Source organism: Notolepis coatsorum (assembly GCF_963971535.1).
Source record: "Notolepis coatsorum genome assembly, chromosome: 2".
In the NCBI taxonomy this organism is placed as follows: Eukaryota; Metazoa; Chordata; class Actinopteri; order Aulopiformes; family Paralepididae; genus Notolepis; species Notolepis coatsorum.
The window spans coordinates 75482484-75496849 of record NC_140166.1 but is presented as its reverse complement, the minus strand read 5'-3'; the positions used below and the strand labels follow the sequence as shown (position 1 = coordinate 75496849).

At 42.7% G+C, this 14366-nt stretch overlaps 1 protein-coding gene across 1 annotated transcript in view; it reads left to right on the top strand.

Moving 5' to 3' along the window:
* minar1 (membrane integral NOTCH2 associated receptor 1) overlaps window positions 1–3163 on the top strand; it is a gene marked incomplete at both ends in the record, with an annotated part of 121018 nt that extends 117855 nt beyond the window's left edge. The window contains one exon of the mRNA XM_084308810.1: window positions 2966–3163. Within this exon, the coding sequence (XP_084164936.1) occupies window positions 2966–3163 (198 nt within the window). The remainder of the gene's footprint in view (window positions 1–2965) is intronic.
* Between the last annotated feature and the right edge of the window lie 11203 nt (window positions 3164–14366).

Genomic DNA, 14366 nt, shown 5'->3' with positions numbered 1-14366 from the left:
CTGGTCCAAGAGGCCAACAGGAGTACAAATATACATATATATATACATAGACATATACATATACATACACACCAATAACAAAATAAAAACACAGTTAACACTTTGAGTGCCACGCCGGGTTTTCCTTTTTACCCCCTTGATGCCACGGTCCACTTCAATGTTAACGTTAATATCGCCTAATCTATGTTTTAAATTATGGCTATGTGTCTAATCTGCCCGTCGCTTATCAAAGAATACTTTTCCAGTCTGTGCTGTCAAGGCAGATTGGTTTTTTATCGCTTCATTTCCGTTTCAGAGCATTTTGAAAAGCACCCGTTTTGAGGTAAAAAACCTTCCATTCTGGGGCATTCTATGATAATCGTCTTTTACTGGAATATTCCAGAACGTTGATATTTGTCGGCCTATTTATGAATCATTTTCAAATAAACGCTAGATGATCAATATTATACATACACGCACGCCCATTCGAGGCGTGCACGGATAATCGGCGTGTTCATTTCCTCATGGATTTTTTCAATAAAACCGAAAGAGCCCATTTCACAAAACAGCCTATATCTTCATCAAAATTAGTCTAATTATCCTAACACTGATAACATAGATTCCTTACCTGACATCAGATGGTATCCAACTGGTATATTCCAATTCCTGATCACCATTCGAAAAAATCGATAAGTGTATGGATCCAACGTGATACAGTAGTACACATGATTCCGCGGGGCTGAGAGGCTCCAGAATGAACTGTGGTAACCCCGGCTGGATCAGTGGACTGGAAAATGTGGAGTACCGGATTTTTTTCCCCATCCATTTTCATTGAGTCCATTCCAAAATCCCTTATGTCATCTGGGAGACGATAGGGGTAGCTTTTTTCCAAATATGATCGCCGGCGGCACTCGGGTATACTCGGGTAGGCTTGCGTGATGCAATATGATTTCAGATCGCAAAAATTAAAAAAAAAAAAATATTCTGAGAAATCTCGTGAGTGGCTTTCAACATAACTATCGGAAACCCGAGATATCTCGTGTGTGGCAGTGAAAGTGTTAAGAATCATACACATAAGCAAATAACAAACAAACACATGCACAGCCTATGTACAAAAGAAATAAACGGGAGGATTAGGATGGGGGTGAAAGTGTGTGTGTGTGTGTGTGTGTGTGTGTGTGTGTGTGTGTGTGTGTGTGTGTGTGTGTGTGTGTGTGTGTGTGTGTGTGTGTGTGTGTGTGTGTGTGTGTGTGTGTGCGTGTACATGCATGCATGTGTATGCAAACAGATGCGTGTGTCTAGGTGCGAGTATGAATGAGTGCTTGTATGTTGTATGACTCACTACTGTCGCTGGTGACCAAGGCGTTAGAAGACATGCTAAGTACGACGTTAGAAGTGGAACGGGTCCCCAGGTGCTGGACCACGGATGCCCACTGCTCTTAAATAGTCAGGATGCGTTTAAATGCAGAGGACGAATTCCTGATAAATGTACGTGGGGAAATAAACAGATTCTTAATTCAACTGCCTCTTTGTACTGCTGCGGTCAGGCAAGCGCTACCGGAGTCTCGTGGCTGGTACAGAGATACTCAAAAGGAGCTTCTATCCCCAGGCCATCAGGATGCTCAATGACTCTATCCAGCATTAACCCATTCATCTACATTCATTGCACACACATCCACATGCACACACTCACTTTAAACAAACACTCACCCTAAACACTCACTTTAGACACATTAAAACACTACACCATAGTGGGACAGGGTGAGCAGCTTCAAGTACCTGGGGGTCCACATCTCAGAGGACCTGACATGGTCAACACACATAGGCACAGTAGTAAAGAAGGCGAAACAGCGTCTCTACCACCTGAGACAGTTAAGGAAGTTCAGAGTATCGGGGAAGATACTCCAGTCCTTCTACTCAGGAGCTGTAGAGAGCATCCTGACCGGAAACATCACTGCCTGGTATGGAAACAGCACGGCACAGGACAAGAAGGCCCTACAGAAAGTGGTGCGCTCAGCCGAGCGTACCACGGGTATTGCACTACCCCCCCTGCAGGTTCTATACAACAAGAGGTGCAAATCCAGAGCCTGCAGGATAATGAAAGACCCTCACCACCCCAATAACAGCCTATTTCAGCTGCTGAGGTCAGGCAGACGCCTGCAAATCCCAGCTACTAGGACAGAGCGGCTTAGGCTCAGCTTCTTCCCCCAGGCCATCAGAGCCATGAACAATGTACATTGAGTGCTCAGAACATTGAACTGTCCACACACAAGCACACATGAACACACACACGACATGCACACTGTGCACGCTCACACACGAGCAGCCACTTAACACTTTAACATGAGCGGGCACACACTCATGTCGCACACACGCACACTTATGGCCAAAGGAAAGGACACTTTAAATTAGAATAACAGGAACAGTGTATTGCACTACCAAAGCTAACTAGCATGTCACACATGCGCTGTAAATAACTATGTACAGATACCGAGATGTCACTCCATGTTACCTGCTACCTGTTACTGCACAATGTTGTTTCTTCTTTTGATTCTATTATATGTACCACTGTATTGCACATCGTTGCGGGCAAGACCACCCGCATTTCATTGTATACCTGTATGCCGTGACAATTAAAACTCTTGACTTGACTTGACTTGATCTATTTATTACAAAAAGATGTGCACTACATCCATACTTACTTTTTGCATAGTACATAAAAAACAGTTTGCATTTTTGTACCTCATTGTCTGCCTTATTACTTCATTGTAGCTACTTTAGGTTGTACTTTAGTTGTATATAGTATACTTTGTATAGTGTTGGGAATGGGTTATTCTTCTTTTAACTTTTTTACTGTATGAAGCACATTCTCAGGGGCTCATACAGAACCAAGCATTTCACTGTAATGTACATGTACTTTATACGTGACACATGAAACAAAACTTGAAACTTGAATTCTAATTCTAAACGTCCCTTGTCTCTTCAGACCCAGGAGGCCCTGAACCCCAACAACCTGGAGTATTGGATGGAAGACATCTACACGCCAGGCTACGATTCGCTGCTCAAGAGGAAGGAGGCGGAGTTCCGCAGAACCAAAGTCTGTAAGATTGGAGCGCTGATCGCAGCCGCCACCTGCACTGTGATCCTCGTCATCGTGGTTCCTATTTGCACCATGAAGTCGTGAGCGTGGACCGAGATGGAGGAGCAGGTCCCAGGCGACGGCAGCATCAGAAGCTTGAAGAGAAGTGGGCTTGTGAATGTAAAGGTCGGCGGTTTGAATCCCCGGACTGGTCAGAAAAATGTAGACACGGGGGGGGACGGGGGGACTGAATTCACGCTCTGCCCTCTCTCAAGAACCACCGTCAAGTGCCCTTGAGCAAGGCACTTAACCCCCAGCTGCTCCAGTGGGGGCTGCTCAGTGGCCAACAGTAGAAGACTGCGGCTGTACTGGGCGGCTCCCAGGTGTGAATGTGCCACAAGCCTGAAGCAGGAAATGTACTCAACCAACCTTCCCTGGGTAAAAGGTTTTAGTAGAGAACAGGGGTGTAATGGTACGCGTATTCGTACCGAATCGTTTCAGTACGGGAGCTTCGGTTCAGTACACGCTGTGTACCGAACGAATGCAACGTTACTTTAACCACTAACGGAACTACTACTGGCTACTGGCACGTTCTTCAGCTCAATGAGAGTGACGTCACGTGTCTCCTATCCATCATGCAGCGCATTCAGGCCCACGTGAGAAATTGAGAGGAAGACAGTCAGGGGCTGTTTTTCTTTCATAATCTAATATTAATTTTACAATCGAATGTATGTTTTTTTCTTTTTTACAAGTCGATTATACATTTTTATATAGAATATTCGTTGACAGCCCTACTTAACAGTAACTGCACACGGGCGCCAGGGTGGCTCGACTCCCGGACCCGGCGATCTTTGCCGAATGTCTCCCCCTTCTATCTCCCATACTTCCTCTCTCTCTCTGCCGGACTGCCCGGAGAAAAACAATACAAATCTACCAAAAACATAAATAAAATAAAATAAAATAAACAGTAACTGCACACTAGGTTACCCCCGAGTGGAACATGGAAAGCCACGTTCTGCAAACTTTCCCCCACTGTACCGAAATTAACCGTGAACCGTGACTTCAAATCCGAGGTACGTACCGGACCGTGGTTTTTGTGTACCGTTACACCCTAGTAGAGAAACATATTTTCAGGTGGTTAATTTACAGTAAGTCACCTCTTTTATTTTTCACCCCGCACTGGACAATATTTACCATAGCTTCAACTTGTTGAGAATTTCTGAAAAATGTTGCGTTGGGCGGGGGATTTTAACGTGTCCATCATACAATATGTTATTGCAAAACAAGTAATTTATTTTACGTGTCGTCTTTTACTTCTGCTGGTTACACTCTTAAAGCTGTGTTGAGTCTCTTAACTGAACACATCGTCGTGGTATTTCAACATATCTTTTCTTTTTCTATTCCTGTGTTTATTCCAGCCATTGTACAGTAGAAACAAATCCAGTACAAGTACATAATGTGTATCTATTGATTTACCAGTATTGGTATAAAATGTATCGGGGCAGTTCAGACTTCATTCAGTTGACTTTGTCTTTTATTATTGCAGCAGATGGTCAGTCAAGTAAATCGTCAACAATTGAATTTGTGTATGATATTTTTTATGTTTTAGTATAATTGATGTATAATGTATTTTGATGAAAGTTATTTTTCGATGAATTATCTGGTAGAATGTGAGTTTAAAACCAGGATTTATCTTTTATCTATTATTATGAAAACTGTTTTAAAGGGGAACACCGGCCATTTAAAAAACAATGTATATTTGTTAGGAGGTCATACAACATGCCTAGTACACTGTACTCGTGCCTGCTAGGAGGTCATATAACATGCCTGCTAGGAGGTCATACAACATGCCTGCACTGTACTCTTTCATCAGGAACAAGCTTCAAAACCTCTTGGGGAGAGCGGCATCAAACTAATCTCACAAGGCAAACTCAATGAGGAAATGAACAGAGCGTGAAATTACAGTGAAATTAAACCTTAAATACATATTCAATAATAGGCAGAGTAGCATTTTATTTAAAATGGAATGTTTCTAACGTAGGGCAGGTTTATCTTAAATTTTTTTGTTTGTTTGTTTTCCAGTGTCGGTTGATTGATTTTACCACCAAAGACCAAAGGGAAGTCAGGGCATCAGTGCAGACATTTTACTCTCATTTACATGACTCTAAAAATCTTGACTCTCAAAATGTCCTGACTCAAAATTACTATAATATTGCATTATCACCATTGCTACTCTGACTCAACCCTACACAACACTGGTAATGACTTCTGAATCTGACTCAAAAAGCGAAGTAGCTACACAAAAACACTGTTCATCTGATGTGGCCTGTGTACTCCAACCACCAGCACTCTGCCTGCACTGCTAGTCTGATGTAGCCTGTCTACTCCAACCACCAGCGCTCTGCCTGCACTGCTAGTCTGATGTAGCCTGTGTACTCCATCTCCAACCACCAGCGCTCTGCCTGCACTGCTAGTCTGATGTAGCCTGTGTACTCCAACCACCAGCCATCTGCCTGCACCACTAGTCTGATGTAGCCTGTGTACTCCAACCACCAGCGCTCTGTCTGCACAGGTCATGCTTTCCAGAAAGTAAGGTTACAAAAGGCATGGCTACAGGAAAACAACCAGACTCAGAAATGTAAGTTATATGTCCTAGCTTACACGTGTTTCCTCTTCCAGAAAATGGTCCTCAGCCTGTTATTGAATAATGTATTTTAAGTTAAATTTTTGTTTTCATTCTATGCTATATTATGTCCTTATTGAGCTGCCTGGTGAGATTATGATGACTCCCCACAAGGTACTGAAGCGCGTTCTTGGTGAATGCATGGGCATGAGTACAGTGCAGGATTTATTTATTTGTATGTTGTTGTACCCATTAAATTAAATAAATATATATATTTTAAAATAGCCATTGTTCCCCTTTAAGTAAATGGGATTTGTGCAACAATATTTTTTTAAATAGAAATATATTGAAGTACTTTTAGTTGAATACCAGTACATAGATTGCAAAAACATTATGACTACTCAGCCAACTTGAATGTATTGACAGTAACATTTGCCATTCATCAAGAAAGGAAAAGGTAATGGTGTAGGAGTCTCAGGAGGACCCAGCAGGACGGTGATACGCTTCACGATCTTACTGTAAGAGCAAGTAGCTTGTATTTATTGCACTCTCTGCACTCACTCCTTACAACAACAACAAACACACAAAACAGTCGTGGTTAAGTAACGTAATCTGATTACGTGATCTAATCGGAACGGGTTTATGGGTAAAGTAGTCCAACAACATGGGGTAGATCGCTGTGAATCATGATTTCTCTAAAGAACAAACGATTCCAGGAGGTTGGGGTCATTGGACGACAGGGCTGGGGGTCTATGTCGAGCAGGCAAGGGAGGTTTGGGTGGTTGGATGACAGGGCTGGGGGTCTATGTCGAGCAGGCAAGGGAGGTTTCGGTAGTTGGATGACAGGGCTGGGGGTCTATGTCGAGCAGGCAAGGGAGGTTGGGGTGGTTGGATGACAGGGATGGGGGTCTATGTTGAGCAGGCAAGGGAGGTTGGGGTGGTTGGACGACAGGTCTAGAAGGTACTGGACGGCAGGGCAAAGGGTCCGCGGAGGCCAGGGGTTGCATCGAGGTTGGCCGACCGCCATGAGGCGGGCAAGACACCTCAATGGAGCAGTCCAGGGCCCTCATTTATCAATAATGCGTAGAAAGTGTTCTATTTTCGTTCCTAAGCACGGAATTTAGAATGTCTCTACGTGCAGAGAAATTGGGATTTATCAACCGTGCGTGCACACAGGTTGTACGCACACTCCGTGTTGATAAATACCAATGTTCTTACCGTCTATGCTCGTGCATGATTGTAAGCATTTGCATACTGAACTGCCCCTAATTAACCATATATGGCAATGAAACACCCACATGGAATGTAGAATAATGGACTAAGCGGACTTGAAACTTCACTGAGAGCGAGTCCTCTGTGATCAATCTCGCTCTCAGTGACATTTCAACGGAGGTAATCTATTCTAACCAACTAATTGAAACTAGAAAGCATTTCGTTGTGACCAATCTTATTTGGAAACATGACACACAAAATAATAGTATTTCGCTTTTTATTTTAAACAATAATTAATCGCGTTTGGAGGTGGGTGTTCTGTGTCTCCGTCTCCCCCCTGCCAAACAAGCAGGCCAACTGCGCTCTAAAGGGCTCATGTTCGCCCTGTGAGCCCGTTATTATTGCACTCATGTTGGGTCGTTCGTTGGGTTGGTCAGAGTCATTAACTATGGCTTCAGTGGATAACCCCGATCACCTGCATTTAAGCGATATTTTAATTACAGATACCCCAGTAATAACATTACAATTTAATTCAATACAATGCATGCCTTCCTCCCGGTCACCAGCAACGACATGTATCAGACAAATGCGCATCGCAACATTGACTGAGTGGAATCCCTTTCTATTCACATACATAACTGAATTTGTGATGGAGATTTTGACAGCTACATCATGGGTGGTACAGTAATTGCTCGATCCATCTCCAATATATCACCATGGACCGTGCCGGTGGCCAAAGACCCAAGGGTGGAGAGGACTTGAATGTGCATGGGGATGGCATTTGTGCGTTTTATTCCACGCTCCAATTAGGGTCCCATATTGCGGTACAAATCAAGGTGTCTCGGGTAGCGGACTCTAGTTAATATTATGTTCTCTCTGCAAATAGACTGCCCTATCTGCTATCTCTGAAAACAGCTCCCGGCGGAGTGCAGTCAGCACACCCCGTAGTATTCTGATAACACTATATAGATAAACCATGCTGCATTCATTCGGAAAGAAAGACCTATTCCAAATGCTATTTATAGGGTTTGACAATAATTACACTACTGTCGCTATTTTACAATTAACTATAATGAATTCCGGGTTATACAGAACATGTCAGTGTTGAAACTAATGCATAAAAGTCTGTCTCGTGTTGCAGTCTTAGATATACGCACAATTCAAGCACACGTTCATTTTTCAAAGTCCCACACTTTGCTTAGAAATTATCGTACGCACGGTTTACGCACATATCTGTGCGTACGCACCATTGATGAATGAGGGCCCAAGTCTAGATGAGCTTCAGACGAGCCACCTCAATGGTAGACAGGATGTCGAGGTGGGAGACAAAGGAGATAAAGGGGAAAAATGGAGGGTATTGGATTAGGGGGGAGGGGGAGAGTTTCTACCACAGAGGAAAGGTCAGAGGGGACCCGAACCGGGCAACCCAGGTACCGATAAAGGCGCGATAAAGGCACGTCAACCATAGCAGTCGCTGCCAACGGGACAGCCTCTGGCCAACGGGTGGTCCTGTCCACCATTGTCAGAAGGTGAGTGGACCCCCTGGAGGGAGGAAGGGGTCCCACCAGGTGGTCAAAACACCTTTCAGGGACTGCGAACTGCTCCAACGGGGCCATAATGTGACGATGGAGTGCGTTGGCATGCTATGAACACCATGTTTCACGTGTCACTCTCTAGGCATTATACAGTAAGACACCACAAGTACATTATGAGCATATTAAGAGCGCACTATAATCAGACCATGATACAATTATGCTACTGTTTAAAACACAACGGGCTAAACCATGCATTCCAGAACAACTACAACACATGGCTAATAACAGCTGACCTCATCGCACAGTCATAACAGATTCATGTTTTATAGTGTATGTACTAATACATTATAATGCATGTCATTTTCCGATGTGATTGTAATGTCAACACAGTGCCAATATATTTATAATATGCCTATATTGTGTGTGTGAGTGTCGACATGTATGTCTCTTTCCTCTCCTTTCCTTGACCAGTAACCAGCTGAGAGCATTATGCTTTGTCCGCTGCTTTTCCTGAAAAGGGGGGTGGGGTTCAGTTCATTGCCTTGAAAGAGTGTTTGATCAGTGAATACTTGAAGTTTTGCAGCCCTGGTGCCAGCGCAGCTCAGCTGGGAGCGAGGGAGTGTTTGTGTATTGACTCAGCAGTATTGATTGGACCGAACTCCCCTGCGACTCGTGCCTCGTGTGTTTCGCACACGTCTAAGCAGGTCTGATTGTCCCTGGAGGTTGTGGGTCTTCTTTTTGCTTTATTCACACGTCTTGACATATTGGCTGACTAGGATGCGGACGTCACTGTAAAGAAAAAATACCACTTCAACCGAGAGTGAGAACTATCAGAACCACATCTACTCCAGACCCCCTCCCTGCTGAACAGCTATTGCTACGGCTATTAAATGCCATGATACACAGCCCTAAAGACCATGATACAAAACCCTAAAGACCATGATACAAAACCCTAAAGATGATACAGCGCTAAAAACCACGATACAGCCTTAAAAACCACGATACAGCCCTAAAGACTGTGATACAGCCCTATAGACTGTGATACACAGCCCTAAAGACTGTGGTACAGCCCTAAAGACTGTGATACAGCCCTATAGACTGTGATACACAGCCCTGAAGACTGTGATACAGCCCTAAAGACAGTGATACAGCCATAAAGGCCATGATACAGCCCTAAAGACTGATACACAGCCCTAAAGACTGTGATACAGCCCTAAATATTGTGACACAGCCCTAAAGACTGATACACAGCCCTAAAGACTGTGATACAGCCCTAAAGACTGATACACCGCCCTAAAGACTGTGATACAGCCCTAAATATTGTGACACAGCCCTAAAGACTGATACACAGCCCTAAAGGCCATGATACAGCCCTAAAGACTGATACACAGCCCTAAAGACTGTGATACAGCCCTAAATATGGTGATACAGCCCTAGAGACTGTGAGACAGCCCTACAGATTGTGATACAGCCCTAAAGACTGTGAGACACAGCCCTAAAGATGACACAGCCCTAAAGACTGTGATACACAGCCCTAAAGACTGTGATACACAGCCCTAAAGACTGTAATACAGCCCCAAAAACCACAATACAGCCCTAAAGATCATAAGGCAATGAATATGGCCATTGCATTTATTTTGTATGTCTTTGTTGCTTAAAGCACACTATGTCATCAACAATGATTTTGTCCGATGTAACAATTCCCATCTCTCCTGAAGGCCACATCTCCATCTCCATCTCCATCTCCACTTTCAAAGTTGCCCCGATCCTGTTATGGTAGATGTGGGAAGATTTGGATTTTTCCCAAATTCCCAGGATGTACTGTCTGCCCTCTCCTGTCGGGTGGATACGTGTGAGAGGAAAACAAGCCACACCAGGGCCCTTTTCATGACCTGCTCCACACAGTTACTGTATGTTCGGATGAATACTTTTCATAACCTGCTACTAGGCCTGTCCCCAACTAACGATTTGGATAGTCGACTTTGATTGGCCAAAATTTGACGATAGTCGACGGGCAGTTTTTTTTTGGGGGGGATCATTCCATTTGGGCTGTGGGGGGTGCTTAATGTCTGATCAAAACTTAAATTGAACTTAAATGAGACATTAAGCACCCCCCACAGCCCAAATGGAATGATACAAAAAATATATATATATATATATATTTTTGCATTCGACTGAGAGATTGTCATTCGACTACGGCTCCTTTCGATCGATTAGTCGACTATTCGCCTAGTCGAGGTCAGCCCTACTACCTGCTCCTCCTGTACAGTACACAGTTACTGGACATTCTGATAAATACTTTTCAGCATGTGATCTCTAGTTTAGGTTAGTATTAGATATAAACAAACGTGTGTAAAATAACCAGATTTACGACGTAAACCCATCAAGTGTTTGTTTACTGTATTAGAGCCTTATTTACAGATTATTTGCCTCAAAAGTCTCACATTTACCAGCCTGACGGTGAGTGTGCCTACGCTACAGACAGGACTCTGAGCTCTGCTCTGCACTGCTACTGCAGTAATCATGCACCTAACGAGGCGTTAACTATACTGCGCCCCTTGCAGTAGAGGTGCGATTTTTAAGAGCTGGATCTGTATATAACCCGGGAAATGTGCAATATCACCGTCTTCTCCACCTTTACCATAACACATCATCACCTTCCTTAAAGGTCCTTGGTCCAACCGGAACGGTGTCATCCTGAAATTCACCGTTTCATCGCCAGCCCCCTCACAAGCGCTGTTCCAACGTGCTACAACCCTAACCATGTCACACAGAAACCACACAGGCCGTGCCGAACACAGAATTGATTGATTGATTCACAGAACGAAGATAATCAACCCCTCCTCCCCAATCAGCTGCATCTATCTATCTATCTATCTATCTATCTATCTATCTATCTATCTATCTATCTATCTATCTATCTATCTATCTATCTATCTATCTATCTATCTATCTATCTATCTATCTATCTATCTATCTGTCTACGACTCTCCCTGAGGCCTTAGAAACACAGAATGCAAATGCTGCCAATGATCTGTTCAGGGAGAGGGGGGGGGGGGGGGGGGGCATATTCTGAAAATATACAGGTATTCACTGATGCTCGTTGTTCAGTAGTCCATAATACAAATCGCATTCTCAAAAAAGGTACTATTTTGTATGCAAACTGATGTCTTAAAGGGGAACACCACCAAACGTCAAGAATTCCAATGTGTTATTTCCAAGGCCTAGGAAAGTTTTGTGTTACTAACATGAGCTACTCTCTCTCCCAAAGCCAGAAACCAGAGAAGTAAGACTTGTGATGTCATTTAAGTATAAATTCTGGAGTTGCTCCATAGAAAATCAATGAGAGACAAAAAAAAAGAAGTGTATACCCAAAATAGTGTTATCGTAATGTAGTGTTACCAGTTCTGAAACAGAAAATGTAAATGCTAAATGGCTGCATTTATATATTTACAATTTGCTCCTCACATTTTACCCATTCACTCACACATTCACACACCGACGGCAAGGTGCCGCCTGCTCATCGGGAGCAATTAGGGGTTAAGTGTCAAGTGCTCAAGGACAACTGCTCTACCTCCCGAGCCACTGTCGCCCCTATATACCATGGACATATACTGTAACATGTACCTATATAACGTTCCCCTGGCTGCTCCCAGTGTCACCTCATCTCTCCCAAGTCGTCGTCTACAGAGTAGACTTAATTTGATTTGATTTTATTACGGATCCCCATTAGCTAGTCTTCCTGGGGTCCACACAAAACAACATACAAAAAATTATTGTTCCAAAACAAAATGATTAAAAGTCAGTACACAACACACAATGCATAATGAAGCTAACAATTAAGATGGCTAAAATTACATGCAAGCAAAGAAACAGAAAACAAAACAAAAATACTTTACAGTGTTAAATACAATTTAAGATTATTTTAAAAAGTGAATTTACTGTAAATGCAGCAGAGGTTTTGAGGCAGGTTATTCCAAGGGAGTCAATGATCTAAAAAATAAAAGATCTCATTAAAAGTGTTGGTTTTTGGACCTGGTCATTCAAGCTGCCCATTACTGGAACCTCTAGTGTAATGATCATGCACAGTATTACTATAAACAATCTGTTTATGTATAAAAACAGGAGTTTTACTGCTCATGACCAACTCGAACAGCACAAGTGTAACGTGATGACGTGGCACGTTTCAGCTTTAGCCCCTTAGTTGTTGTTGTTCATCAACATTCCTGGACCGTCTTCGACCAAAGGAATAAACGTGTTGTGTGCATTATGAAAATGGCCGTAGCTGCCCTTTTTTAAGAGAGGTAATAAATGTGATTCAATCTTGACTTCTATACTTTCATGTCAGTTCTTTTGTCAGTGTCATGTTGTTTCTAATGGTAGATATCTTGCTTTGGATCGAAACTCTGCATGAGTCACGTTGGAAATGAGATTGGAGACACTCGTCATCACCCCGGGAGACATCCTCGACGGTGTTCGCTACTCTGTCGGCGTCAGGAAAGCCATCTGCTTGGTGATCACAGCAACATAACTATTCTCTGTTGCCTTCGCCTTTCACAAACAGAGATGCATAGAGAATGGGATTTTAACGATTATTTGACAGCCAGTGTAACAGAATGCCACGGCAGTCTCCACTGGTGATGGATGTCTCCGAAATGTGTTGAAATAACGCCAGTGATAGATTGGCCTCCATTGTGTATACAGACTGCACTCCAGCAGCTCTCACTGTAAACAAGATGAATCCACATCTGAACAAGTGTTTCAAGTTCATATTGAGTGTTAAAAAAAAGAATTTTCGGAAAACAAGTGCCACTGGAGATAGAAAATGTCTATTATCTGATTTCTTTTCATGGATTTTAAGAAAATAACATTTTAAGACTCGATACAAGATTAAATGACTTTGAAGGATATCTGCCTTGTTTCCTTGTCTCTTCTCCTACTGTGAATCCACTAGTCACTGGCCATGATAAAACGTATGTTGTACTTAAAAGAACACGCCAACATTTTGGGAAATTAGCTTCCTCTCTTTGCGTTCAGTAGAAAGCTATCTGGCTGCACGTTAGCCTAGCTTAGCACAATGAATGGAAGCAGACAGTGCCGGTTAGCCTTCGGGAGAGGTGTTAGTTGGACAATGCCTAGGCTAACCGGCACTGTCCGCTTCCATTCATTGTGCTAAGCTAGGCTAACGTGCAGCCAGATAGCTTTCTACTGAACGCACAGAGAGGAAACTGGTATCTATCTTCTTGTCGCTCTCTGGAGAAGACGGTAAGCTAATTTCCCAAAATGTTGGCGTGTTCCTTTAAATAATACCAATGTTATAATCCAATTTAAATAATATGGTATTTCCATAATTTTTTGGTCACTATCGTATTAGTGAAGGAATTACCATGATACATTTTCATGAGGGCTAATTTATTTATATTATATGATATATTATATATTTATTTATACATTTTTCATTTCAAAGTTTCTTGAGCTGCTGCCCTTGTTGAACCCCAGCTGTCGTGGTATAGAAAAAATATTAGGAACTAACCATTCCTTTATTTATCTACAATTGTGACCGGGCCCAGCGGTAAGAGACTGTCTGGTCCGATCGCGAGAAAATTAATTAAATGTTTTTTTTTATAATTTTGTATTATCACAGTTTCAATGTTTAAGAACATATTTACTGTAACAGCTAACAGTTATATTATCTCTAAATAGTAAAGACTTTTGTTTAAAAAAGGCAGTTAGTGACACCTACTGTAGTACATGACTGCCATGGTTTTTCTCTGCTCTGAGACTTGAGGTTTAACTAGATTCAAATAAGCACACCTTCTTCAAATATTTGAAAGATTACATTCTGTACTTTCATAATCTGTACAAATCTGAAAGATGACCGAAGGAGACTTGTGCCATGAACTGCTGGGCTCGCATCATCATGGGGAGAGAAGGGGCG